Source organism: Punica granatum, chromosome 1, assembly GCF_007655135.1.
Source record: "Punica granatum isolate Tunisia-2019 chromosome 1, ASM765513v2, whole genome shotgun sequence".
Classification (NCBI taxonomy): Eukaryota; Viridiplantae; Streptophyta; class Magnoliopsida; order Myrtales; family Lythraceae; genus Punica; species Punica granatum.
The window spans coordinates 1855092-1882371 of NC_045127.1; the positions used below are offsets into that span (position 1 = coordinate 1855092).

The 27280-nt window shown below is 41.7% G+C and overlaps 6 protein-coding genes across 13 annotated transcripts; 1 reads left to right on the forward strand and 5 right to left on the reverse strand.

Moving 5' to 3' along the window:
* Positions 1-3367: 3367 nt before the first annotated feature.
* LOC116215066 (CASP-like protein 4B1) lies at positions 3368-4908 on the forward strand. The gene is made up of 3 exons (XM_031550639.1): positions 3368-3733; positions 3814-3949; positions 4518-4908. The coding sequence occupies exons 1-3, from the start codon at positions 3471-3473 to the stop codon at positions 4707-4709; spliced, it is 591 nt and encodes a 196-aa protein (XP_031406499.1). The 5' UTR covers positions 3368-3470; the 3' UTR covers positions 4710-4908.
* An 80-nt stretch (positions 4909-4988) lies between these two features.
* Positions 4989-7183, reverse strand: LOC116215060 (probable WRKY transcription factor 25). The gene is made up of 5 exons (XM_031550627.1): positions 6905-7183; positions 6595-6780; positions 5954-6501; positions 5679-5840; positions 4989-5571 (listed from the first exon to the last, which is right to left on the reverse strand). Exons 1-5 carry the CDS (start codon positions 7085-7087, stop codon positions 5193-5195), a joined length of 1458 nt encoding a protein of 485 aa, XP_031406487.1. The 5' UTR covers positions 7088-7183; the 3' UTR covers positions 4989-5192.
* Positions 7184-8504: 1321 nt separating this feature from the next.
* LOC116188187 (solute carrier family 40 member 2-like) lies at positions 8505-12571 on the reverse strand. Of its 6 annotated transcripts, none has more exons than XM_031517392.1 (9): positions 12459-12571; positions 11487-11903; positions 10811-10961; positions 10531-10727; positions 9925-10416; positions 9587-9758; positions 9341-9478; positions 9106-9216; positions 8505-8998 (listed from the first exon to the last, which is right to left on the reverse strand). In XM_031517392.1, the coding sequence occupies exons 2-9, from the start codon at positions 11675-11677 to the stop codon at positions 8864-8866; spliced, it is 1587 nt and encodes a 528-aa protein (XP_031373252.1). In that variant the 5' UTR covers positions 11678-11903; positions 12459-12571; the 3' UTR covers positions 8505-8863. The 6 variants fall into 6 exon arrangements, with proteins under 6 accessions (XP_031373252.1, XP_031373260.1, XP_031373285.1 ...); XM_031517400.1 differs by lacking the exon at positions 12459-12571 and adding an exon at positions 11247-11428 and having other exon boundaries at positions 11634-11910; XM_031517425.1 differs by lacking the exon at positions 12459-12571 and having other exon boundaries at positions 11694-11910.
* On the reverse strand, positions 12060-14670 carry LOC116188222 (solute carrier family 40 member 2-like). Its single transcript, XM_031517436.1, is given in 7 exon segments — positions 12060-12366; positions 12459-12569; positions 12662-12799; positions 12913-13084; positions 13417-13896; positions 14093-14289; positions 14521-14670. Coding segments are annotated over 7 exon segments (1359 nt in total). The 3' UTR covers positions 12060-12255.
* Positions 14671-16052: 1382 nt separating this feature from the next.
* Positions 16053-19053, reverse strand: LOC116188229. 3 transcript variants are annotated; one of them, XR_004152225.1, is made up of 6 exons: positions 18863-19045; positions 18367-18759; positions 17380-17449; positions 17199-17266; positions 16784-16832; positions 16053-16445 (listed from the first exon to the last, which is right to left on the reverse strand). XR_004152225.1 is itself a non-coding variant. In XM_031517445.1 (5 exons), exons 2-4 carry the CDS (start codon positions 18703-18705, stop codon positions 17217-17219), a joined length of 489 nt encoding a protein of 162 aa, XP_031373305.1. In that variant the 5' UTR covers positions 18706-18759; positions 18863-19053; the 3' UTR covers positions 16053-16445; positions 17199-17216. The 3 variants fall into 3 exon arrangements, 2 of the variants coding, with proteins under 2 accessions (XP_031373305.1, XP_031373314.1); XM_031517445.1 differs by lacking the exon at positions 16784-16832 and having other exon boundaries at positions 17380-17479; positions 18863-19053; XM_031517454.1 differs by lacking the exon at positions 16784-16832 and having other exon boundaries at positions 18863-19043.
* Positions 19054-19547: 494 nt separating this feature from the next.
* LOC116188181 (protein SCAR2) lies at positions 19548-27216 on the reverse strand. Its single transcript, XM_031517372.1, has 9 exons — positions 26698-27216; positions 25715-25878; positions 25319-25442; positions 25093-25222; positions 24436-24497; positions 20761-24343; positions 20560-20646; positions 20352-20459; positions 19548-20045 (listed from the first exon to the last, which is right to left on the reverse strand). Exons 1-9 carry the CDS (start codon positions 26850-26852, stop codon positions 19995-19997), a joined length of 4464 nt encoding a protein of 1487 aa, XP_031373232.1. The 5' UTR covers positions 26853-27216; the 3' UTR covers positions 19548-19994.
* Between the last annotated feature and the right edge of the window lie 64 nt (positions 27217-27280).

A 27280-nucleotide genomic window follows, 5' to 3' on the forward strand; every position in this document is an offset into this window, starting at 1 on the left:
ATTAACGCCTTAGATCATGCGCATGCAACGTGGAAGCTCGCTATTGGCTTCTCAAGCCCTTTTAGCTCCTCCTTCCGCTTTGCAGTGATTCTGTGAACAATAATAAATAAATAAATAAAAATAGAAGAAAGACTCTGCACATAATTAAATGAATAATCAAAGAAAGAAAGAGGAAAAAGAGAGAAGCGCAACGCGGTGACATATTATTTTTCAAAATTAAAAAGTATTCTTTTAAATTAAGAGTTTTCGAATTCAATTCACGCCAATAAGATAAGAAAGTCACGTTCTAGAATTGCCTTAAAAAAAGAAATGATGTGAAACACTCATATAATTTCTTGAACTTTCATTATCAATATTTCAATAGAAGTACATTTGCGATACCAAAACAAAGTATATAAGCTATATTATAAGACATTCTCTTTTCGTCGGAAAACCTCCTTTTTTATTATTATTATCTGAATACGTAGTAAGAATCTCAAACTTGCAAGAAACATGTTTATGGTTTCGTGTGCCATATCACGTATAGAAGAAAACACACATATATATAAATTTTAAGAAAGGGGTTCATCTCTCCTTTATTTTATATGGGTTTGGTTAAAGATAAAGAGATGGGGTGGAGGGCTGAAGCGAGGCCTCTCTGTCCGCATGCGGCCACAGCCACCGGACTTAACGGCCATAATACCGTTAATTAATGTGGCCATCATCATTCGATCGCGTTGTCTTGCTCTCTTCTTTGTTCCTTTTTACTGGACGGGGACAGGGACAGAAAAAAAAGGCAGCTTTTTTGACGCTGCAGTTTGTCTCTATGGAGACCTCTCAGTCTCCTATGGGTTGATCCTGGCAGCCAATGTTGCAGCTTTGGTAATCTACGCCACGGAGGTCCCACTTGACCGGTAGATAAATTTTCCGGCCTGAAGACGACATCCTCTGCTCGGCGGTCCAAGCTACGTATTCATCGTCGTGTATGGCCAGTTCCTTAATCTCGAATATGAATTATGACATTGAGACAAGCAAGCACCGTTTAACCTTAAAACAGAAAACTATTATTACGTGCACTTTGTGATATGTGTTCCGACGTACTTATTAAGGTTGTGTTTAGTTTTAGAGTAAAGTTGAGTTAAATTTTGATTTTAATTTATTTGTAATAATTGTGTTGTTGAATTATGAGAAAAAATGTGAAAAAGTAATGAATAGTTGAGAGAAAGTAATGATTATGTTGTTAAATTGTGTAAAAAATAATGAATAATTGAAAAAATTTAATATTAAAAATTAAATTGAATAATTAAAAAAATTGAAGAAAAAAAAGTAATAATTATGTTATTGAATTAAAAATAAGTAAAGTTAAGTTAAATAGAGTTGAAAATTTTTTTAAACCAAACATACCCTAAAAAGATTTATCCATATTGTAAAGAAAAACTCTTCCCCCTTAAGGGATGGATCGACAAGCTTTTCTTGCCTGCGGGTCATTCGTTGATCATAATTTGCAATGATTTTTCCTGACGTCATTGTCTACAATAGAAGACCAACTACTGTCATATCACCAACCAAAAAAAGGGATAATTCAGCCAAGAAAAGAAAGAAAAAACATAAGAATTTAAAGGGAAAAAGGAAAGAGGCCCAACCGCGTCCAACAGCCTATGGGCCCCACATCGAGGAAGTCGCCGGTCGCCCTTCTTTCGCCCTTACGTGAGGGGTATATGCCCTACACAGCCTGGCCTTAGACGGACTCACCTAGAGCAACCAGACATCTCATCATTGGGCAAAAATTATTTGATAATTTCATTATTCCCTAATCATGATTTATCTAAAATTTTAATTTTATAAGATAATAATGTTCTCCGTAAGTATAGCATATTTTGTGATATATATTTATATATGTATAGTGACTATTTCCATAGTCCTTTTTACTTGCTGCACATAGCACGGTGGTGGGGGTATTTTATGAACCCTTCCTTTTTATTTTTTTGCCCAAAACGTTTTTACAAATTAAATTGCAAAAGAAAACATTTATATATGCAGATCTTTGTCACGGACATAATTAATCCACGATATATCTTTCCAGTATATAACAATTCGGACGAAAAATCATAACAAGGTGTATGCTTCCTACACTTTTTGGCATAGTTAATATTCCGAAGGATGGAAAGTGCATTAAATTCGACCAGTATGTAATGTTCTTTGGTCGAACTCGGGGAGTGAGCAATCGGTCCTTTCCTGTTCCGAAGTAAAAGGCAATAACAAGGAAGATGCCAATAAGGAACCGATCACATGTCCATGAAAATGACCCACAAGAAATGTCCCGGTCTGGGCCATAACTCTCTCACATTCCCTGATTTCAGTTTCAGGTCACTGTGGGTGCTGGAAATGCCTGGCATTGTCGGGTGGACATGGATGAAGCTGAAGATGATGATGATGATTTTGATGTGTGGGTTGCTCTGTTCCAGTCAGATGGGTCGGCCTTCATGTCCAGCCCAGGCCCTTGAGCCTGATGGGCTGGCTCATGTCATGAAGCCCAAGCCCATCCGTGGAAACATCATATGACGGCTGTTGGATAACTACCTTAACTGCTGGTCCCGCGCCGCACCAGAACCCTACCCGCGTCCTCCTGACAGAAGACGAAAGATGGAGCTGTCAGAGTGAGACAGAGCTTCTGATTTGTTCGATTCTTCTTTTTCTCCTTCCTCTTCCTCGAGCTTACGGAAATATATATAATAATAAATAGGAAAAAAATGAGAGATAAAAATCCCGATCCGGACAAATCGTATCATATTATTTTGTTTGGGGCAATTAATTCCATGTAATTTGCTTCCTTAAACATAGAAGTTACGGTGTTAATTTGTTTTTCATTTTCAGTCCTCAATCTTTAACTTTTTAATCATTTTGATTCTAAATCTTTTTCTTTCATCATTCCTATCCTCATCTTTCAATTTTGTTTAATTTTAGTTCTATAACAAAAAATCAAAGGGGGAGGAGGTCGGGGCCTCCAATCGGCTACCCCGACCCCGAATCGACCGGGGACTTCGACTCAGAGTCCCTGGTCGATTCGGGGTCGGGGCAGCCAATTGGCGATCCCGACCCCTCCACCGAGGTCGTTGGCGTCCTCTGTGGCCCTAATCCCTTCCCCTTTGATTTTTCGTTATAGGACTAAAATGAAACAAAATATAAAATTGAGGATAGGAAAAATAATAATAAAAGATTTAGAATCAAAATGATTAAAAAATTAAAGATTTAGGAGAAAATGAAAAAAAATTAATGCTGTAATTACCTATATCTAACTGAGCAAACCACATGAAGTTAATTGTTCTAAATAAAAGAGCATGGCGCGATTTATCTTATCCCAAACCAAAGGGGTTTGTCTATTTCCCTAATAAATAACATATAGCGTGTTATAGTATAACTCCGCTCCACGCTCTTCTGTGGGTGAACCGAATCGTGGGGGCCGTAAGCTCGAAGAAACGCCCAGAAGGGAAATGTCTAACTTGGACGGCACGTTCCCTAAAGAGCCAGCCCCGTCAGCACCACCGGCGGCCGACGCTGCGCCGCCGCCTCGTGGTGGGGCATCTGGGTTCGGCGTCTCGGCCGTCGTGAGAAGGTGGAGGAGGGACGATCTGGTGAGGAAGGGGTCCCTGGCCCTGAGGGGGCTTGCCTTACTCTTCTCGGTCCTCGCCTCGGTGATCATGGCGACTAACAGGCACGGCGGGTGGAAGAATTTCGACAAGTACGAGGAGTTCAGGTAATTGGATTTTCAGTTCCCTGAAATGAATTTCGACAGCTCCGGGAATTGATGGTGGACGTGTGGATTTTTGGGAACAGATACCTACTTGCTATAGCGATTCTGGCGACACTGTACACAGCACTTCAGGCCTTCAGGCACTTCCGCCAGCTGTCCACCGGAAAACATATGTTTCAGCAACGGACCTCCGCTCTGGTCAACTTTTCCGGCGATCAGGTGACAGATCTGTGTCAAGCTTCGCATTGTTCTTCCATGCCCTGATTGACCGGTTTATAGTTTGTCTTGAAAATCTTTCTGGTAGCCGCTGCGTGGCTCTATTTAACGGGATAATGAAAGCATATGATAGGAAAAGAAGCTCATGGTTACTAATCACGCGCCCTTAGCTTTTGCATTTTTGCTGTTTGATTGATCAGACGAATGAGATGCTGACATGATGAGATATCAAACTATTGAATTTTTATGCAGACACGATGAATTATAAAATTGTGGATGAACTGGGTGTCTTGAGAAGCTTTGATACATAAACAATGAGTTGAATAATTAAAGATACAATCCGAAGTGACTAAGTTGAGACTGACCTAATCTTTCATCATGAAAGTTTGTTGAACTTTTTTTTAGCATGACCCATTACAACCTGCAACCATCATAGATGACAGCTAGGACGATTGGCAGAGAGATCTTTAACTTTTCCAGAGCCGTATAGAATGATTCAGTTTGTCATCTTTGCTGGAGTGAGTTTGTCTTGCGAATAACTCGAGTTTTCTGCTATCTTATGAGTTCGTAGGTTGTGGCATACCTTTTGATATCAGCGGCGTCGACAGCAGTTCCCATGACAAACAGGATGAGAGACAACGTGGATAACTTATTTACAGACTGCTTAGCAGCGTCCATAAGTATGGCCTTCCTCGCCTTCTTCTCTCTGGCGTTATCTGCTCTCATCTCTGGGTACAAACTCGCTACAGAGTCTTACATCTAGTCCAAGACATCCTTTAAACTCTCAATTCATCTGAATGTTGTGGGTGTTGTTTCGTATCATATTTATTTGTATAGATGCAATGTGGTATATATCATTTGTAAATCTGTTTATTCTATCGACTCGGATGATTGAGGCTTTTGCTTTATGACTCTGTCTGTCGCATTGTATAATTACTAATGTATGTCGGGCTTTTGGAGGACTTGAAACTCGAGTAAGCACGGCAAAGATTGCTGAGAACTAGTAAAATGCAATATAAATCCAAGCAAACTGAATGGAAAATTCAGATAAACTCAAGTTAACTGCTTATCGCCAACATTTATCTGTACAATTCTAACACTGGAAAACAAATGAAAAGAATATGAACTTATCCTAGTTGGTTTGTGTGGGAAGATATTCTACAGCAACATGTTTCTAAACATTTAGTTTATTGATCTGGTGCTAAGGTTCGTGTCCGGTATGGCCCTTACAGGTCCTAGAGTTTTCTTAGGCCAAAAACGAATCAAAAATTGAGCCGTCCCTTGGTTCTTCCTTGGCTCTAGATAGTATACTGTCCAAGCCAAGAGATTCCGTGAACCCAAATCCACTCGTTCTCTGGAACATCTCAGGTGTGTACCCGAATGCTTGATTTGCAGGTTGTCTGGAGTGACTAGCTATCGGCATGGGCCTTATCGGGCCTTGCCCGACCCCGTTTGTCCCAGTAACCTGACCCCTGTCAACTGACTGGCTGCCTCCCCCACGGCCAACTGGAACATCGTGGTTGTGCTTCCCTTCATAAGTCGTGATCACGGCCCTCATATCGTGAGCTGCTCTCTCCACGTGTTTCCTCACGGGGCAGCCGGTGAACGTGCACTTGTAGTAGCTCCTAAAGGCAAGAATCAAGTGGTCGGAGCACAAGTTAGAAGTCTAATCCAAAATTTCTTAGACTTGCAAGGAATCCCGAAAACCGAATCAAGGACGGAAATTGCTCACCTTGGGTTTGGGTTTCCTTTAACCACTTTCTGCCCATATTTTCTCCATCTATACCCGTCATCCAGTATGTCGATTTCGCTCATCGTTTGGACCACGACTCGCGGTTCCTTCACTGTTCTACTCTCGGCACCCGAAACATTTCTATATTCATTCTCTCCCTTGCTGCAAAACGATCCACAGAACATAAACATGAGAACAAATAATGGTAAGAAACTGTTTCGAATGTTTTGTCTTAACGTACTCGGGAATTCAAAAACAGCTCTTAGGTGTCTCACCATCTCTTGGCCTCGGGTTCGCTTTCATTGTCATCTCCAACTGAATTACTCACTTGTTCAAACTCCTCCTCGCCCATCGAAACCGAAGAATCCTCTTGCACGGTGACCGACTGATCAGAGAACTCAGAACATGTGCGAGCATAGGCCTGAATTGCCTGAGTCTGAGACCCGTTCTTTCTAGTTGACTGAGGCTTGGGATGGTTATGAGTTCCCTTGTACACGATCTCCGTGATCTGCCCATCATCCAAGGACCTTTCGACCTTCTTCTTTGTCGGGCAATTCGGGAACGTGCACTTGTAGTAGCTCCGCGGGTTCTCGCTCCCTTTCACTTGCTTCTGCCCGTACTTCCTCCAGTTGTACCCGTCATCCGATTTCTTGTTCTCTCTCGCATAGTTCGGAGGTTGAGCATTTTGGACCTGTGATTGGGAAGCAGCAAAGTCATGGACCGGAGCAAGTTCGGTCTTTGGCCCCGTTCTCTGCGAAGACGTGTTGGACGCCGTTGAGGTCTTGAAGAAACTCTGTGGCTCTTGCCTCTTCCATGGATCCTCCTGTCAAGGAGAAATCACGTCAGTCAGGGTTGAAGTCGAAGCTAAGCAGAAGCAGCGGAACAGAGTAGGAAATTGAAATAAAATGGAACGCACCACTGAAACGAAGGTTGAGGAGGATTGGGATATCGAAGACGATCTTATCATCGAGGGCTCAGACGGCGGCCGGAAGGAGAAGTCGGAGCAGCGTTCATCCCCTGACTTCTGGAAACAGTTGCTGTAGTTCGTCCAATTATGGAACCCATCGCTGGAAAAAGCTCCGGTAGTCGGAGATGGAACAATCTGCATAAAATCCAATCCAATCCAATCCCGGAAAATTAAAACCAACCCGACAGAACTCAACCCGGAAAAAGTAAATCTCTCTCTCGAGAGAGAGAGGATATGGCGAGTGCTGCGGGGAACTTACATTGGAATTGGAGAAAAGAACAGGGGAGTCCAGCAGCTCGGGAAGACCCAAGAAGGAGGAAGGAGAGATGGGAAGTGGAGACAGGGGAAGCGAGGGGGGAGGAAGCCCCTTGAACTTGGGCAGCAGCCCTTGAGCTCCTCCTCTGTCACCTCTCTCAGAAGCTCTACTACCATTAATGTCCATTGCCCTGTTTCTCTGTTCAAGCTCCAAAATTTCTGCGAGGAAGAAGAAGAAGACGATGGAAAAGGAGGAGGAGAAGGGAGGACGTTAAGAAGAACTAAGGGAAAGACTATGGAAGTATTATATAGTGGCGGTCACAGAGAGAGATGAAGTGACTTGTGTGTGAAGCCGGGGAGGGAGGGCTGCTTCCGGGAAGCATAGCGGGAGAAGAAGATATAGTTTGACCGTTGAAAAAAATGGTTCGGTCAAAACTTGGGGCTTTGACTGGACTGGGAGGGCCATCTGGAAAAAATGGCGGCCCCCATCAATGTATTCTGCCACGTGTGCAGTCGCTTTCTCTCTCTCTCCTCCTCTCTTTCTTCTATGCAGCCCCCCCTACAAATCCGCACCTGCCAAAATTTGTATGCGTCCTTTAATTTTGTCTTAATCTTAAACTCCATTCATTCATTCATTTTCATTACCGTAAGATTTTCGCCTTCGTTATCAGTAGATGGAGATTTTATACACCTGAGCGTCCGCCGTATATGAGCGTGAGCGACACGATAACTGAGGCCTTTCCCCTTTTAGCATGGGACAGGCTCCGATTCGACTTGCAAGATCCATTACCAGAAAATTTTCGATGAGTATTATCGAGTTACGTAACTTTTTAAAAACTCAACCAATAACTTGCATGTATAAGGACACAGTTATAGAGCATAAAATTTCTGACTGTGTGAAATTTTTTTCTTTATGTATTGTCGATACGTGTGCAACAAAAGCATCCTTGTATATACCCAATCAACTGGATCATACGAGCACTGGTTTATGGAATATATATATATATATATATATATAAGTAAAGAAGAATTAATTGTGCATCTTCTAATCAATAATTATAGAGATAAAAGCATGAATTAATTTGGATATATAGGTAACTATAATGAAAGATTTTATCTGTCACATGTATAATATTGTATCAAGAATTTATACTAATTATTATTGGCGCTTGGTGTAAATAAAATCGGTATAAAATATTATTATTAGTATATTGGTGATTTAAAAAATGAATATTATTCAAGATATTACTGGAAAAGTATTGTTGCATATATAGCAATTAAAATAAAGCCGTTGTTACATAGGCTATTTAATTAGCTATACAAATGAAACATAAGTTATTATATCTAAACAAAAACAGACATACACCTATGCAAGAAAACTAACAATAATAATGAAGAACAGCGTCTTTTTTTTTTATGTCGGGTGAGATAACCATTGTCCTCACTCAAACATGCATTGACCCAATTATCTGTAAATAAATTCGAAAACGATGCCTACAATTTTTCATGTATCGTAGTGTGGATTCATCGATGGCATTGTGTTAAAGATATGACGGAAATGGAGCTTCTTGTTTTGGAAGCTAATTATCTCGACGGTCATGAAATACTGAAATAATCATTTTTTATTATAAGAAATATGCATGAGTCTAGTACAAGTAGAAATTTAAAAAAAAAAAAAGAGAAAGAAATACCTAAAACGTGATTGAATTCAAAATCTCTTAGTTCCGAATTCGCGTTTTATAAGACTGCACTAGAACCCCCTTATGAAGCAGTCGACTTTGACAACAAGAGTCTTTTGACCAAAACCTCTTTGACCAGCTTACTTTGACCAAATGTTAATATGATTTAGCAATCGCAACATCGTACCGCCTTAATAGTTAACTATCGGCTCTAGAGAAGAAGCTCCAACACTGAAGTCGAGTAAGTCTCCACTATCGCCTCGTTTCTTCAGAAGATTCTTTGCTTACGAGTCGAAAATCCAGCAGCAGATCTTCTCCCAGTGGATTAAGTGCTTCCGGACACGATAAACGTATACAGTATAGAGCAGAGCAGACAGAGTAACAGCGAGAAACGATAGTATCATCAACTTCCAGAAGTCCTGTGGTCGTGCAACGAAAAGAATTTTTGTAAGGTTACTAAAATAATGAGTCTGCACAGGATTCAACGTTAAATATAGTCATTAGTCGGTACTAGAGTATATGCCACCTGAGGATTTGATATGAATATTCCCATGACATATGCCATCAGGTCGAGGATGGACTGAAGCGAGTTCTGAACTCCTCCCACGACGCACCGATCGGACTCGGGAACTTCATCCTGCAAAATGATTAATAAAGAAAAAGGAAACAAAAGATAAATGTTACTTCCCATTTCATATCATCGTAGAAAGGTCAGGATAACTTTTGAAGATCCATCTGATTCTCTCGAGCATGAAGTGTACCTGCATCTGCTGAATGACAGCTAAGTCAAACATCCACAGTCCGAGACGGGATGTGGCCACACCTCCCATCAGCATATAGGCCGAGACATGGTTGTCTTTGACCCAAATCGAGGCAACACATACGAGGAGGAAGGTCCACTGCATCAGTAAAACCAGAACAAAGGCTTAAATTCTAGAGATTCTTACTAATGCCCAAAAATGGAGATGTTGATGGAGGTTGGACCACATGAGTTCTATCTCCTATACCTGAGACCAAATGGACCAGAGCCCAGTTCGAATGGTCGAAATACGAGACTGCAAGGCAGGATAAACAAGTGTTGCAGCAATCCCGATTGTCGCACTTATTCCACGTGCGATCCCGATTACAAACGGCGGTGTTCCTTCCCACTCTAGTGTAGCAGTCATCAAAATTCCAAAGCTGAAATAGCAATCCCGTGTAAATTCAAAGCTAAGCTACATAGTGCGGTTTTATAACTATGACGAAAATATCATAAGTCTAACGGGCAAAGAGTTTCTGATTTTCTAATCCGTGAATTCTGTACCGCTAAGTAACGTGACTGAGGAGTTGAATCATGATCATGTACCTCAGGACGGTGAAGTACAGTAAGGCCAGTGAAACCCCAGGAAGTAAAACTTCTTGCTCTAAGTAAGTTTTCCATGCCCCAAAAAGTGGGATCTTTAAGACCTGCTCAGCACAGTTCCCCCGTTGGCTACTTTCAGCAGACGTGGAATAACCCTTCCTGCAGAACTTCGAAGTCTCTCCCTCAAGAGCCGAGTAGTTTTGTTCACTGTCATCACCCCATGAAGATGAAGCTTTCGGGGTTATTCTCCTTTGGTTGCTTTCACTCAGAGAAGGGATCCCATTATACACGGATACAAAAAGCGAATACTGAAACCAAACGGAGATGGTACTGAGTAGTCCGAAAGCCACAGAAGAAGCTCTCAACGAGACAAAGCTGATTATGAATCCTGAAACCATGGGAGCAAACAGCTTGCAGATCAGATCAATCCTTCGAATGACTGAATTCATCCTTGTCAGCAGCCCTGGAGGTTGACCTTCTGAGATCACCACCACCCTGCAAACAAATATTAATTGACATACAAGAAGTTGAAGTTTGGAAACATGAGACCTCTTATTACAAGCATCATATTTCAAGAATCTCTGACACCGAAGTTGTCTGCTCTTTTACCATTCTCTTTCGATTAGGATGGTTCCGGCAAGAGTAGAAAGCACGCCCACAGCTCCAGATATGTTTGTTATCGAGATGAGTGATATGAAAGCTGCAAAATTTGTTGACTTCAAATTTGGGCAAGAGAGCAAAATTGTGACTGCAGCTCCAGCAGTCATGAACGAGAAATTCTGTGTCAAGAGCCAGAGCCTGAGGACCTGCAGAAACAAACACTTTGATCTAACTCGACTGCACCTACTAGGTTTTAATACACAATTTATGACGGTAAGATGTGTTGGACCTTAGGATATGTGAGCTTATCCACCAGTTGTCCAACAGTTGGACCGAACAAGGCCGTAGAGGAAGATTCAACCACTCCATAGATGGCAGCAAGAAGTAAGGATTCAGGCCAAATGCTGATCATATATAAGCCAACCGAAAATTCCCACATTCTGCGAGTTTATAGTAAGTTATGAAGCTATCCTTTCAACGAACAAAGAGAAAATACAAGACAGAGTTGAAACGACCCGTTAGAGGTTGCTCATATTGAAAAGCAGCTTGTACTACAGTTCTAAAAATCTACATAACAATCGAAACTGCCTGCTGGGGATGAAAAGGCTGAGTTCTATTTTTCCAGATTCAGAGGCTGAAAAGATCAAAAGAGTCGAATTCCTCACTGAAAACGATATAGTAAAAGCAAGTTGAAAGAAAAACAAATCCACGACCCAGACACGGACCTGGCACCCCACCGGGCCAAGAAGTGGCCAGAGTACAGGTAAGTAACGAGAGATGTTGGGAAAGAACATTGAGCAAGACTCGGCTCAGGGGAAAGGAGCAGCGTGTTCATCTTCGACTCGATCTTGAAATCGGTTTGTTACTACACTTGATTCTTGGCTTTTAGCTCCCTTCTTGTTATGAGCTACAAGGATGAAGAAAGAAGTGGCAGACGGAAAGAGAAGAACATGTAAGTTTTGGACCTCAGCAGAAGAGAACCATGTGGCGACACAGATCTCGTTGACTTGCTGTCTAGAATCTCTGTCTTGCCCTCACTCTCAGATACACATGATGGAAACATAACAGGTGACATTTCTATGTTTGCCATTGCCCTATGACCTCCTTTGTACCTTTGGTAAGACCTTTGTTTACATCCGCCGTTTTTCTCTGCCATCTTAAGCAGATTGTACCTTATCTTCAGTTCCAGGAGGTTTGATACTTCCAACAGATCGAGCTCGGAATGTAAACTCCGCGGGGTAATTGATGCTGAAATCGGTGTACAAGCACTTTATAGTAATCTGCAGCAATATTCGATTTTGATTTATTTTGAAAGACAAGGTTTATCTGCCTCCAATTCTTAATTTATTCCGTTTGAGTTCAAAAAGTCAACAGAGGCTGGCCTGGAAAAGGACGAGATGGGTCAGAAACATAATGGTAGCTGGTAATTTAATTAGATCCGACAAGGTACCTCCATTAACAAATGACAAAGTTATGATCATACACCAAGGAAAAACCGACAAACTTCAAATCACTCTCAGCCATCACTAACACTGATAGAAGATCGAAAATAAGAACTGTATTACTAATAAGTAGAGTCAGGATCCCACTACGTCTTAATCGCTCAACATTAACTGAAATCTCATCAAGCAAGCTTTATATAATTCCACACACTGAAAAGAAAATAAAGGACTAACTACATCACATCTACTAACCACCCGAGGATTATTAAATGGACCACTTGACCAAACCCAACTAGTTCTCAACATGAAAAAGATATTTGCGAACCCGGTAAGTGTGTAAAGTGTACAGAAATGCTGCCGATGTTACCGCAGCAAATGACAACATCGTCAATTTCCAGAAATCCTGAACAAAGCTCCAGCACAAGATTCAGAAAAGTATAATTAAGAAGTTGCGAAGAAAGATGAGTCCAAAACCAGGGGACGGAAAAATTTTACCTGAGGATTGGAAATAATTATTCCCATGACATTGGCCATTAAATCCAAAGCCGACTGGAGTGAGTTCTGTACTCCGCCAACTACTCCACGATCAGATTCCAGAACAGTACCCTATTCAGAACTATGGAACGAATTCAGAAAAACCTTTGAATCAATTGTCAGTTCAGTCTTTGTTCTTAGTCGATAGACATGTTTAACTTCACCTGCATAAGCTGTGTGACTGATAAGTCAAACATCCAAAGACCTAGACGAGACAGTGCCACTCCGCTCATCAGCATATAAGCTGCGGCATACTTGTTTTGGACCCATATCGAGGCGACGCACAAGCCCAGGAGGGCCCACTGGTATCAGTTTCAGGCAAGAAGCAGGATGTGAAGGTTAATTAACCAAGCTGAATGAGAAGGAAATTTGTAATACCGAGTTGTTTCATATCCTCTTTATGAATAAAAAGTACCTGAGACCATATAGACCACAACCCAGTTCGCAGGGTTGAAATATTAGATTGTAAGATAGGATAAACAAGTGTTGCTGCAATCCCAATTGTTGCACTAATTCCACGTGCAATTCCTATAATGTATGCAGCTATTCCTTCCCATTTCAGGGTTGCTGTCATCAAAGTTCCAAAACTGCAGAAAGAACAAAACAAAAAACAAAAAAACAAAAACAAAAACAAAAACAAAAATTCAGTATATCTGATCACAGAATACAAGGCTAGGCAAAGAAATTAAAACGAAGCTAGTTTTGAATGCACGCCCTTCCATATAAATCATTATTTAGTAGGTAATTCTGATGAGAAGATACATGTAAGCCCCCACAAGCCCATGGAGCCAATGTTGTTTGGGCCTCTTCAGAGAGCCATCGTAGGTGTTAAAAGAGGGTTTAGGGCGTTACATCTTAAAATGTGAACATTCCTCAGTCCGCTCCTTTAACTACTTGACCAGAGGTGATATGATCTTACCTTAAAACTGTAAAATATAGCAATGCCAAAGCAACACCTGGTAGTAGCACTTCTTGCTCTAGGTATCTCCTCCACTAACTAATAAAAGAGCTCTTCAAAATCTGACTGAGTTTCCTTCTGGAAGAAGAGTTATCATCATCAGTGTTAATACAACTTCCCTTGTCAGAAAGCCCCCTTTCTTCGGCGACAGGAAAGGTTACTTCCTGATTGCTTGATTGAAGCCCCATCGTCCTCCTCTGGTTGCTTTCTCTTAAAGCTGGAATTCCTCTGTACACAGAAATTAGAAGCCAATACTGTAGCCAAAGTGATACCATGTTCCAACGTGCTAGAGTTACGGCAGAAGCTTTCAGTGAAGCGAAACTGATGATGAAACCCGAGACTACTGGAGCAAAAAGCTTGGAGACAAGATCAATTCGTCGGATAACTGAATTCATTTGAGTCAATATTTCAGGAGAATTGCCTTGTGAGATAACCACCACCCTGAAATTTATAATTCTATCACATACTTTTAACAAAAGAAATAAATTTCATTCCAGAAATATGATGTCCATAACCTGTATTTGGTTTCTGAAAAAGGAGATATGCAGTATTAAGTAATGACCCTAAGATCACCAAATTCTATTCTGTAATAACATGATTTTGAAGTATCTAATTCCAAGGAAGATGATATCATCACCATTCCCGTTCAATGAGTATGGTTCCCGCCAAAGTGGATAGGACGCCAACAGCTCCAGAGACATTCACTAGTGTGACAAGTAAAATAAATGCCATGAAGTTTTGTGACTTCAGGTTTGAGTAGACAAGTAATGCTACCACTGTGCTCCCAGCAATCAGAAAGGAGAAATTTTGTGTCACCAGCCAAAACTGGAGGACCTGCCAAAATATGTTATGGAGCAGTAAGATGGTCATCACGATGTAACAGAAAGCTCATAACTTTAGGGACATAGCTACTCAGAGAAAAAATACGCTGTTAAGTTCTGTCTCCCACCAAATTTCCCATACATGTTTCGAGAAAACTGCATGAACTACAAGCTACTTACATGAAGATTGAGTATCATCAAAGTACAAATATCAGCACATTGTAGCATCAGATTCCAGGCACACCTTAGCATATGTTGACCTATCAACCCATCTTCCAATAACAACACCAAACAAAGCAGTAGAGGCCGACTCCACCACGCCATAAGTAGCAGCAAAAAGTAGAGAGTTTGGCCAAAGACTTATAAAGTACAGACCAACAGAGAATTCCCACATCCTGCAGGCAGTGGAAAAAGTTGCAAGAAAATGTAAATACACCAAGCAAGGATCAACCCATAAGGTGAAATCAAACACGACAGGGATGAAGTTTAAGACTTTAGAGGGCAACCTTGCACCCCATCTAGCTAAGAAATGGCCAGTGTAAAGGTATCTGATCAGAAGTTTAGGATGCCGGGAAGCTGTTTCTTGCTCTTGTTGGGAAGTGGGGCCCTCTCTTCCCTGCAAGCTTCCTTCTGTTTCAAGCTTACTTCCTCTCCGAGTCTGTCCTGAACTGCTCACTCGAGGAGCATGACCAGTCGTGCCCCTGCCATCAGTTTCTTGATCACCATGACCGCAACCCACTATCTCCTTCACGCTAAAAGAGCTATGCAGCCTGACTCAAAAGGCAAAGCGCAGCTGATGGAGAAGTTCCATCCCATCCGACATGCAATGCATCCCTTAATCGGGCATTACCCAGTACCCATTTCCCTTAAAGTTCGAAGCTTTAGATCATGGTCAGTCAATTTCAAGCCAAAATACGAAAAAGATTGCCTCTTTTCGCCATCAAAAGTGCATGTGTACCGGTTCATCAGAAAGGCAGGAGCTTTGATTATTTTATTATTCTGGGATTGTCGCGAACACTATTCCAAAGGGATACAAAGGGAAACTGTCAAGTCAAACAAACTGTGCATAAAAAATTGATTAATAAATATACTAAAAGGAATAACTCCTATGCCGAGACAGAAGAACATACTCTTAGGTATCAGCTCGAACGGTAAAAACTAAAACCTAGCAGCTTCAGCTGTTGCAAGGCAAGGCCAAGTAAGTTCAGATGCATGCAACCTTTTCTCTATTCGTGGTCAGGGGCTGCATGCGGCTGAAACTGCAAAAATGAGGCCAAACTTCCTTGTTCTTTCTTCTTTGTTCTTCTTTTCTCCCCGGGAGAAACCGGGCGACAAAAATTCATTCTTTTATATTAATTTTTCTGGGATTATAAATGGAAATTATTACAATTCTCCGAAAATCATTAGAAAGACACCACCTTGTTGTTTCTCCCTTCTCCCTTCATATATGTTCGACCGATTACGTGAGCGGTTCATAATGCTAAGCAGTTTGTGAGTTTGATCCATTGATTTGATGTCGAAACCAACAGTAACACCCAGACGGATCTATGTTAGTTTGATGCTGTTCAGTATTATAATGATCGAGCTTTTCTCAGAACGCATGCGCGACCACATACACAGTGGTAGAGCTTAACATGCAAAATCATGCCTCCTTGTAATTGCATGGGTTTGTTTATTATTTGTCCAAGTTCAACCGCCTTGTTTCATGTTTTGACCATTTATATTTTTATGATTAGGAATTTCAGCACAAAATGTAAACAATAATCAAAACCACTGTTACTAAAGTTTACAGGTCAGGATGATGAACCCCTTTTACTAAATGAGATCCGTCTTTCTACAGGCCAAAGAAACGAGAGAAAGGAGAGAAAAAGATTGTGCAATTTCTGAAACCAGAAAATTCACAGTTATTCCAATCCAGTAAAAAAGAACAGCCTCAGAAAACCCACGTTGGACTCGACAAAAAGAGACCAGATACTCCCTTAACAAAGAAACTGCGGAGGATGTCCTGCCCTTCTTTTTGTCGTTTAAAAATAACTAAAGTATGGCAAACTACATCATAATTAAGCATAGGGTGAAGCTGAAGCTCGACGCAGTGAGGACTATGAGGATCATTACAGGTTGATTCGCAATGGAAGCGGTTCCGAAGGATATTAGAGGTCGATGCAGATCCTGCAGAAAGGGGGCAGCAAGACTGTTAGTAGAGCTAAGAAACTTCTCCAAAGCCCAGACAATTATGCAGAATCGCTTGCCAGTGATAGATGGAGTTGTTTTGATAAAGCAGATTCTATATGAATATGATGTTAGTTTTATGTTCTTACAACTGCTCGAAGGTAGAAGACTCTACAACTGCATCCATGGGGTCTAATGGCCCCCTAATATGGACATAGAATCTTTACAACGCAAGCTTCAATGGAATAGGAACTACTCTATTCACATGCGATATTGCTGATCAATTCCTAACACCTAATATCAAAGGTATGACAAAAAGAGCCTTGACAAGGACTTACTAAGTGCGATAGGCACATGATTCTCGGCATTGTTCATCAACTGATCTGTCTAAGAAAATCAGTTTCATCATTTAGTATGCTAGGAGGCCTTGTCATTCCTTCAACTACTGTTGTCTCAACCTTATCTTGATAAGACTTGAGGGTTCATCAATACAGAATGCAAGTAATACTTTAACATGTTACCTAATATACCATTAACAAAGCTTAATTCTCGTGCAAACCAATTATAGAACAAACAAACCTAACCATAGGATACATTATCTTTCTTAAATCAGACTGATATATCATCAGTAACATTAGATTGTCACAGAAATTAAGGTCTGGACACCTATCAAGCAACAGAAAGATTTGATGCCTGAAATAGAGAACAAAGTGCCATACTAATGGGAGATAGAGCTTAGTTTGATGGAAGTACCAAGTAAGTCTTCTGCAATCATGAATCACCCTTCAAGTCATCTGAATCCGAGTCGCTAGCATTATAACCTACAAAGGTGCAGAAGGCCCAAAAAATTTCACACTTAACCGCTGATAATCATTAACTTATTGCAACTTGACAAGTAACAATTATGTTCTGAGAGGCAGGCACAGATTGCAACCTGGACGCTTATCGCTAACTTTCCAAACTGAAGGGCGGACCCTCGAAGCTCTTGTCATCCATGCTCTTCCCTGGAGATAAATCATCCAAATCAATGAAAACTGTGAGGTGGTTATTGCCGATAAAAAGCTACAAAATTGAGAGGAAATAAGCAATCATACACAAATCGCAAATATATTTGGAACCAACTAAGACAAGCACAAAACCAATCTCTCAAAAGCAAAGCAACCTTTAAGGAGTTTTAAACCGACATTTGCCTGGCCTGTACAGGGTTTACAATTAATCTTTAGAAGGAAAGAAGCTACCACGTACACTAGGAGTTTTAAGCCAATCCTTTACCAAATCGATCACCGCTAACCAGTCGCCACAAATCTAAGATCTATTTGGCGCTTTCAGTTGCTTGGCATTCTTTCATTTCCTAGGAGCATGTATTTAATTTGACACAAACCAGTATCCACTAGCTATTCGAAACTGAGGCCTCAATTCCTGTCACTCATCAGGTTCATCGCAATTACACTCAAACCTTCAAATTAGCGTTCACAGGATCACAAGTATCCATCACATAAAGGAACGAGATCACTTGAAGTCAACGTCAAAATCGTGCTGATTTTGAGCTGGCATAACGCTATGTCTATTTCGACCTACTATGAGTAAGTTCATACTCAGCTCAAGTAAGAATTTTCGGGGAGAGAGAAACACCTAAGGATAATCTCTCGTAGCAAGGCACCCGCCCAAAATCCCAACATGAAAGTTTTAATCAGCAAAATAATCAGCCAAACCTTGAAGTTGACGATCTAAGTTGCTAGTTAATCACAGAGACGAGGGGGGAGAGACCATAAAGATATAATCTTGCAGGATGATTCGACAAAACCCAGCCGAAAGAACAAGAAGAAAGACATAATGTCGCAGACTTTCTAGCAGATAGATGAACAAAGACCGAAATTTGCAGCATAAGCAACAGTTCAGATGGGGAAGGACTTTCGCAGACCTTCTGGGCATCTCGGGGGACGCCATAGCCGCTGTGATACATCTGACACACTAAGACCTGCATGTTGATGTCCCCAGCCTTGGCCTCCTTGAGCGTGTCCTTGAACCAACGTTTCACGCACTCCGACACCACCTCCGACAGCGGCAACCTGAGTCTCCCCTCGTTGTCGGCGGAGCCGCTGCTCTCCATCTCCTTCAACAGCCCCCGACCTCTCCCCTGCGCTTTCTGTACTGATGATGGCGTGACGGGCTTTGTGGGTTTTGCGGGTTTCGCAGATTGGGATGCTTTTGCGGCTTGCTTAACTATCTGACTCAATTCCCTCGGGAGGGATTTTCCCATACAAGGTCGAGGAAATTCCCGTTCTTTCTTCCAAATCTCAATTCAAGGGGGGGCCTGCATAGCTCACACACACAGAAAAACAATTAATAATAGTAATAATTAAATAAATAAATGGGATTCCCTGTTTTGGATTATTTTCTCCATTAAAATTGTTTACCTTATTAAAGTTGTTTCCTTTTGTGCTGCTGTAACTCTTGAATTCACGTTCAAAGGCGCGACCCTTTTTCTTTTTCCCGGTGAAGCTGAGCCAGCGGTGGGACTTCGCTGGTCTGTCGGGGAATTAAGAAGGGTTTATTAATGGCGGCCTGCCTGAGTTAAAATATGCCGCGCGCGGTTGTGGCCCCGCCGGGGAAGAGCATCAAAACGGCGGTTGTCCCGTCTTTGAAGCGTCCCCTGCTCTTTTTCAGAATTTGTTATTATATTGGAATAATCTTTTTTCTTGTTTTTATTGTTGTCATAATGAGTTCATTTCTGTATGAGATAATAGCACGAAGTGTTCCCGACCGAGAAGGATTCGACCTCGAATATCGACTTAACCATGTTCGCTGGGCCTTAATAGAGCCTGTCTCAGCAGTAGATCTCGATTGATTTCGATTTGTTGCTGTCCATATTCCAACACTACGAGGTTTTGTCCGATGAATTTTGACCAGAAAGGAAGGGCAAGCAATGGTTAAATGGAGCGATGGAACTGATCCTTCTGCTGAAATATATCATCTTCATATTAGCATAGATATATGTCGATCTCAAGAGAAAATGCAAATGAGGTCATGTTACCATTTATCCCACAAAAAAAAGAAAAAAGAAAAAAAAAGCCATTTTACCAAAAATTGTACGTGCCAGAATGAAGTAAAGAAATGCAGTGCATAAAATCTCCAGAATACAATTACACAAGAGCGTTCTCCACACAAATATACATCAACTGCAAAGCCAAGAAGGCTGGAAAATTGTAAGAAATACCGGCGGTTCGATCAACAGCGCTTGCATGCTGCGGCCGATGGGTCCTTTTTCCTATGTGTAAAGCTTTTCCATATAATACGAGGCTGGACTTAGGTGTATACGGAATATCACAATCTACAAGGCACACATCTTATAAGCAGTGGACTTGAGATGCTATACAATAGAGAGGGAGGAAGACTATAGAGGGAAAGAATGCATTATATTACAAAAATTTTTCTTTTCGACTATCAATGGGAACCGGAAGCCTGAGATATATTTGCAGCCAACGAAAGAAACAGTGGCTGCGGCAGCAGACTTCCTGCTTTTTGAGGGCGTTTCATCTCAATCAGCAATCACTCGCTCCAACTGTCTGCATCGTCATCTTCATCACTTCCAGCCAATGCCTGTCATGAGTTTAATTCATTATCAATAATCTTTTTTACACTGAAGTGTTTAACACCAGGTGGCCTGACGTAAAGTTCGTGTTGGTCCCACAAATCGGTACAATTATAGGTGATTCTTGCAGCCAATTTGGTAAATGGAAGGAGGAGAGAACAGAGATTAGCATAATATATGGAATTTCCCTTTTCTTTTTGGTGTACCTAACTAGACGTGCCGGTGTATGCACATAGTGACATATTTTCCATTTCACAAGCAAATATATATACATATATATGTATGCTTGTAAAGAGAGAGAGAGAGAGAAAGACCTGTCGAATTGCATTTGCTTTCTCCAGAATAGCAGCAACCTTCAAGTTGGTTTTGGGAGCCTGCTGAATGCTTGTTCTCGTTGCAGTGGCAGGCTTCAAGTTGAATGACTGAGGGGACAAAAAACATGAACCATTGCGATGGTGTTAAGTAAAATAAGAAAGATCAGTGAAGAAACAAATGGTGGTATATAGGTAGTTAAACCATAACCTTGGTTCGTATCTGCTCTAGCAGCGAATCTCTTTCTTCTAGCTTTTGTGCAAGCTGAGGTCGCACTCGCTCAGCAACCTTTCTCAACTGCATATTAGGTCCATAATGCCAATAAATATTTCACAAGATCAAGACCTGATTAAAGAATGGCCAAAGAAGCAAGGGAGAATATTCCCATATAAAAGAAGACAGCATTATTACCTTGCTTCTATCATGCGCCGCAACAGCCTCAATGAGAGGTTTTGGAGGACGAGGTATATTTCCAATTAAAGTTCCATTGGACTTTCCACCTTCATTAGTTGGAGGTGAAGCCCATGGATCTGTGGACCCCATTCTTTCCTCCTCGGAGTTCAATGAATTGTGCTGCTCTTGCATTGTCTTTGTCGGATCAGAACAATCTTGCCCATCTGCATTTTCATTAATGTTTTGCAGGTCTTTGACTTCTGTATGTGTCTCCGGTAACGATTGGTCTTGGGGCTGGGCAAGTTCCGCTGCCGGAGACCCATGATGCTGCTTCGAAGTAATATCCTCTCTCACTGATGGTGATGAGGGAGATACTTGAATCAATTTTGTGTCTGATAGAAGGGAATATTGCTCAAATGGCTCCCCAGATGTCTGCTCTGACCAGAGTGAGCCTGGTGATGGTTTTACCTCCATGTTATTAGACAGGACGCTCGAAGCACTTTCCACGGGTGGCATTTGTGTAGCATAAGCATTAGACAAGCCTGGATTTTCAGACTCCAAACCCATGGGGGAGGACAAAAAGGGATTATGATGAGAGAGTTGAGTTCCTGCCCCAAATGTGGGAAATCCAATTTGCGGGTTTTCGTCAGCTAAGGATGGTTGTAATGATGGGAAATGGCCAAAGTCAAACTGAGGAAACTTCCTCTCTGGAGTAGATGGAACATTCAACGCCTTCCCCATCCTCCATTCAACAGGAGGTAAAGGAGGCATAGGAGGCATCTCCGACAGATTAACTTCTCCACCTTCAGAAAGCAGACCAAAGTTATGAACTCCAGTATCGAACACTGGCCCCTGCAAGGATTCAATCAATGAAGGTTGTTGGATCGAGAAGTTTTCCAGCATTTTTGCCAAGGAGCCTTCCTGTTTCTCTTGATTCAATTGGTTTGTGGATCGTGCTTCTTCATCTTTATAATCCGGTAACTGTGTAGCTTCAGTCACTTGCTCCAGCAACCCTGATTTGTACTCTAGAACAGCTTCTGAATTAGAGAGGAAGGCAGTTTCCTGATGATCTGAGTGATCCATTGATAGAACTCTTTCAGTGTAGAATTTCAGCGACTTAGGAGTGTCATCATCTGCAAGATGTGAATCAACAGTAGGCTCAACAACCGTTAACTTTGATGACCCTTCTGAAGCTGCTGTAGCATCTTCCATTCTTAACAGGACATGGTCGGAATTTTCTAGCTCCAAATCCACTGGAGGTGCTCTAATATCATGGGAGAATCCAGTCTGGGTTTGCACAGATGGAGAGGACCCACTAGCACCCATTGCAGTACTGTTGTCACCATGAGCCATGGGATCCCAATCTGCAGCGGATACAGAATCTAAATCTGCATGAGCAACATCTACTTCATTTACTGTCCCTTCTACACCCGATTCTTTCATCCCACTGGGTGACTCTGCCTCAAACAAATCCGCCCTTTCTTGAGGCACTCCTCCAATGTCAGCAAGAGATGCTTGAGAGGTATCAACGCCTACTTCTTGAACCTCTCGAGTGACCAAGTCATCTAACACAGAATTGTCACTGTCTGATGGAGCAAGAGGAACAGTGACTCCAACCACGGCCTCAACATTGCAACTGAGGCTTTCTGTGTTTTCTCCATCCAGAGTAATCTCTTCAGAGCTCCTTTCTTCCTTTTGGATATCCACTTCTGACAAATTCTCTTTATGCAAAGTCAACTTCTCCATCTCACCCTGAAATTGCTGGTCCTCAACAAGGACCTCTGATTCATCTACCAAGACAGCTGACTCTCCCGAACCAACTCTCGGCAGCATAGGGTCACCTGAATTTGAGCAAACATCACTTTCTGCATGTGGGATAGCAAGATGGCTAGAAGCCGCTAATTCTCTTCCATCTGCCACCACATTAGAGGTGCAGCTATCAATTTCTTCACTGTCCAGTGTGCAAGAAGTTTCATGATCTCCTCCCTCATGTTGCAGATCCAAATCTGACAAGTTCCCTTCAATTACCACTTCATCTAACAACTTTTGGTCCTCGACATGGATTCGTCGCTCTTCTGCCGAGACCATTGACTTTTCCAAATCAACTACAGGTGCCAGCATAGCACCAGTAACTTCATCACCAATAGCAGAAGCCTGTTCATCATCTAAATCCCGCGAAAATGAAGCAGATGAGAATGTACGATCAGCAAACCCATCCTCTCCTGCGCGTGGTGAGAACTGATGCTGCTCTTCTAAAGATAACCTTGACTGTGATGACTCCATCCTCGGCATAATTCCATCAGAGCTTTCAGCTAAATCCCCAGCATTTGGCATTTCATTTCTGCTTTCACTTTCAGAAGTCAGTTCCAGATTATTTGACGGATGCTCCGCGTCCATGGAGCAGACTCTGAAATGTCTACTTTCCAACTCGTCCACAGGAAGGCTCTTAGTAGAGACTGTAGCCAGATTATCCCACTCCGTCTGGTTAGGCACATCATCAGACGCTGCTGTGGAATCAACATGATTTCCCCTGGGTTCATCAGAGTCTGATAATCCAGGAGCACGTTTAATATGGTTTGCTGATGTCTCATCTTGTTCTGATCCCACAGGTGATCTAGATCCAGTATCCAGAGGCATGCACATCGATTCTAAGTTGGCAGAAGGTGAAGTTTGAGAAGCCTCTCTATAATCACAAATTGCATCTTCCCCAATGCATGTGGCAGTGGAAACTGTAAACTCTTTAGACTCCATGCCAAAAGCCTCTTTGTTGCGGGAAGGCTGGTCATCTGGCAGATTTCGGGAGTCAGTAATAGTATTTTCATGCGGAGGGAACACCCTTAAAAATCTGTCACCATCAAACTGAGAACTATAGCCCATGCTGCTCCCCCCATCAGTACACAATGAACTAGAGTTTCTCTCATAGGAGCTGTTCCCATCATCTGAGGCAGAGTTTCCCACTGATTGAAAACCAAAAGTTACTGTTTGCAGCTCCACATCTTCATTTGCATCAGAATCTGTCCCACTTTTGGCGACGTTGAGAACAGTCCGACTATGTTTAGGTCTGTTGTCATTATCAGTCTCCATTTCTGACTCAATGGCAGCAAGAGCATCCATGTAATTCTCCACTTCGCTTGTCATCTCATCAGAATGGTACCCATCCATACTACCATCTCCGTTAACCATTAACTTCTTTTCCTCCACAGCTGCATGGGAGGTGGAAGAAACTTCATCTGTCTCTCTGTTGATTGTTGGTTCGATGTCTTTCACGTCATCCATGAATTGCTTTCTTGGAATTTTAGGTGATAAATCATCTCTGTCATTTGTATGCGACATATCTTTCACTGGACTAAATGTACTGACTTCCATTACTTCAAGCCCTGGTTCACTAGTATCATCTTCCGTCCACTTCAGAGACAACGGGACAACAGAAACTTCACATATTGTTTTACTCTCGGGTGAGGGAGTCTCCACAAACTTCTCCATGTAACTCTTTTTTGAGTCAAATGGAGATTCATTCAATGGCCTTCTCTTTAACTTCACTCGCCGTGCAGGATCATTATAAGCATTCTCAATCCGCTCTTCCATAAACAACTGATGCAGTCTGTACAATGCAAAATAGAAGTCATGTCTGCTACCACTGTCATTATTAACAATCAAAATGAAGTTAAAGGGGGAAAAGAAATCCAGTCTCACTTGGCATGTGGTGCTGGTACCGTTTCTGGGGTTTCTCCATTTCTCCAGCGAGACCCCTTTTTCTGTTGTACAAGGAAATGCTATTATTAGGATACTCCATATAAGCAAACCAAAATCCAGGGCAATAAATTTGAGGAAAATGATCAAGTTGGAGAAGCTACACTTATAAATTACACAAATAACTTGTTTTGCCAACTCTAATCATGCAATAACAATCTATGATTATGAAAAGCTAAAATAGAAATGCATGGATCATGGGGATAATAACAAAAAGATGATAGAAATAATTATTTGCACATCACTCTATTTAGAAAACCTTTAATTATTACTATGAGACAGGCAAGTATACTGATCTTCAAGTACAAAGCCTTTGCTTCCACGAGTGTAATTTACCACAATAAAAGACTAATGCTCTTTCATTTTAATATATTGCTCTAAATCAAGATACAAATCCACACTCATGCCCTTAACCATTAAGTTGCTTACAGAAGATGTAGCTTGCACTCAATTTCCTGTTACAAAGTTTGATCCTATAGAAACTTAATGCTTGCAAAAGCACTTTGCGAATTCCAAAATCCTCTCATATAACAGTCACTCATTTGATAAGTATGATTCCATAACTACAGATACTATAGTTGGAATTCTGTAGGGTAATACCTTTGTCTTGCGAACCTTCTTTTCCCTCTGAACCTCCATCGTTGGGAGGCTATCTGACACTGTTTCCACTTTAAGAAATGATGGATCAGAGTAGCGTTTCAAGCATGCACCTGCTCCAGCTACATCAAACCTGAAGAACGATATGAATTACAATGGTCATAAGATGTTATGGTTGTAAGCATTACTTTTACTTCATGTCAAGCTCTTGCTTGTAATGTATTCATACTTGTCGAGAAGAAATAACCGTGGTGGACCCCGGGATTCTTCATAAGAGTCCATTACAAAGCGAGGCAAATCTCCTCGAGTGATCAGATTCTGTTCCATTTGCAAATTGGGATGCCACTCAATACCTAAAATGAAATTCAGAGGATCAAAGCAATTGCGTTAATGATCAGCCTTGAAATCCAGGATACAGACATCTAAGACCCATCCATGACCAAGTTCAATTTAGTTCTGGATAAAGTTAAAAGGGGACAGAAGTAAAAAAAAGTTCACCCGTTTGCCTCCTTTCAGCAAATATGCAGCCAATGGCCCTTTGCAGCCTAAACTGCAGCCTAAACTATTAGATGCTTGAATGAATAATGACGTTATCGTTAATCTAAATATCAAAATAGTCTCTAACCTGGGTTGGAGTAGTATAATGAATGATTTGTCTGCAACAACAATGCCTTCTCAATTGGAGGAAATTCCGCCTCTAGCTGTTGAATACGTACCGTGAGACCGTGGCCTCTAGCTGCAGTGGCCATCACTTCTTCATGCAAGTCGTGGAATATCTCAGCAGCAAATCTTTGAGAAACAAAGAGGAAGAGAACTGATCAGTAAAGCAAATGATGAAAAAGCTTGAAGTAAGTCAATAGGCTGGCAATATAAATTAGACGGATCTATGATGCAACAAAGAGACATTATCTTCGCCAAATGCCAGCTTGAGAGACATTGTCTACCAAAGACCAAACCAATCAACAGAAACTGATCCGAGAATTGATCAGCACTCCAACAATCTAGTAGCTCTAACAGATGAGGGATCAGACTGAATTCTTAAAAATTGATGTAGACAACAAATTCCATAATAGTTACAGATATTGATTGACAGTAAGTAACCTGCTGAGTCCGAGAATTGGCAATCTAGCTCATAGTTATTGCCACTACTGCAAATTGTAAAAGCATTTTCCCCCAAGGTAGATGGACAGAAGGAGCTCAACATTAACATTGATCTTAACATCATGCGATTATATCGAAAAATCAACTTATGTTTTTGGTCTGACAGAAACTTTTTCCAATTAAAAGCAAAATTCCCGATTCACTGCACCCCAACGCTTCGTCCCATGCATCCAGATTCTACTTTCGTAGCAGCCCAATTAAAACTACAGCCCCAAATGAAGAACTGCTGCCCATTCCAACTAATAAAATGCTAAATTTAGAGGGATGATTCCACACAGAAAAATCGCTATTCAACAAGCCGTCAATCACATAACTGGAGTCAACACGCAGCAGGCCGCCTCGCAGAATAACCTGGGTCAAAGCACAATTCCTATCGCTCGCACAATGGGAGGGTCCTTTTACGAGTAATAAAGCACAGAGAGAGAAGTAGGAGATGGAGAGACTGACTCAGCGAGGTCGCCGAGCTGGCGCAGGAGGCCGACGAGGCCGGCCATGGCAACACCCTCAAGGAGAGCCTCGGGATCGTCCTTGTCAGCAGATCTGTACGTCTCCGGATCGGCCAGGCCGTACTCATTCTTAATCCTGTACCTCGTCAACGGCATTCTCTTTGCTTCTTTCTCCTTCTCCTTCTTCTTCTTCTTCTTCTTCTTCTTCTTGGAAGCTGGGGGCAATTGAGTGAAGTTACTGAACTTCCTCAAACTTGGAAACGTCTTCTCCTCCCTTTTACCTCACCTCCTCGACATTACCCAGGGAGGTTTAAACCATCGGTATTGAGGCAATTGAATGAATGAATGAATGTATACACTATATAGTATATACAATAGAGGAGTCACAGGTAAAAGACCCACAGAGAGAGAGAGAGAGAGAGAGAGCGCTCCGCATTCACATTTCACAGTAGAGAGAGAAACGGAGGAGTAAATGTGAGCTGAGCGGAGCTCAGAGAGAGAGAGACGGGCTGTTTTTTTTTCTTTTTCATTTATATTAATGAATAAATATGGAGGGGAAACGGCGAAGAAATGGTGTGGACATG

Excerpts from the sequence above, each read along its gene's own strand:
- LOC116215066 (XM_031550639.1), top strand. The coding sequence starts at position 3,471 with ATGTCTAACTTGGACGGCACGTTCCCTAAAGAGCCAGCCCCGTCAGCA. Across the intron at positions 3,734-3,813 it reads GACAAGTACGAGGAGTTCAG|ATACCTACTTGCTATAGCGA; the intron begins GTAATTGGATTT and ends TTTTGGGAACAG. Across the intron at positions 3,950-4,517 it reads TCAACTTTTCCGGCGATCAG|GTTGTGGCATACCTTTTGAT; the intron begins GTGACAGATCTG and ends ATGAGTTCGTAG.
- LOC116215060 (XM_031550627.1), bottom strand. The coding sequence starts at position 7,087 with ATGGACATTAATGGTAGTAGAGCTTCTGAGAGAGGTGACAGAGGAGGA. Across the intron at positions 6,781-6,904 it reads TTCTTTTCTCCAATTCCAAT|ATTGTTCCATCTCCGACTAC; the intron begins GTAAGTTCCCCG and ends GATTTTATGCAG. Across the intron at positions 6,502-6,594 it reads CCTCAACCTTCGTTTCAGTG|GAGGATCCATGGAAGAGGCA; the intron begins GTGCGTTCCATT and ends TCTCCTTGACAG.
- LOC116188187 (XM_031517392.1), bottom strand. The coding sequence starts at position 11,677 with ATGGCAGAGAAAAACGGCGGATGTAAACAAAGGTCTTACCAAAGGTAC. Across the intron at positions 10,962-11,486 it reads CATGGTTCTCTTCTGCTGAG|AATGTGGGAATTTTCGGTTG; the intron begins GTCCAAAACTTA and ends ATAAACTCGCAG. Across the intron at positions 9,479-9,586 it reads TCTGGTCCATTTGGTCTCAG|TGGACCTTCCTCCTCGTATG; the intron begins GTATAGGAGATA and ends TTACTGATGCAG.
- LOC116188229 (XM_031517445.1), bottom strand. The coding sequence starts at position 18,705 with ATGGGAAAATCCCTCCCGAGGGAATTGAGTCAGATAGTTAAGCAAGCC. Across the intron at positions 17,480-18,366 it reads TCCCCCGAGATGCCCAGAAG|TTTTCATTGATTTGGATGAT; the intron begins GTCTGCGAAAGT and ends ACCACCTCACAG. Across the intron at positions 17,267-17,379 it reads AGTTAGCGATAAGCGTCCAG|GTTATAATGCTAGCGACTCG; the intron begins GTTGCAATCTGT and ends GCACCTTTGTAG.
- LOC116188181 (XM_031517372.1), bottom strand. The coding sequence starts at position 26,852 with ATGCCGTTGACGAGGTACAGGATTAAGAATGAGTACGGCCTGGCCGAT. Across the intron at positions 20,460-20,559 it reads TAGAGCAGATACGAACCAAG|TCATTCAACTTGAAGCCTGC; the intron begins GTTATGGTTTAA and ends TTGTCCCCTCAG. Across the intron at positions 20,046-20,351 it reads AAGCAAATGCAATTCGACAG|GCATTGGCTGGAAGTGATGA; the intron begins GTCTTTCTCTCT and ends AACTCATGACAG.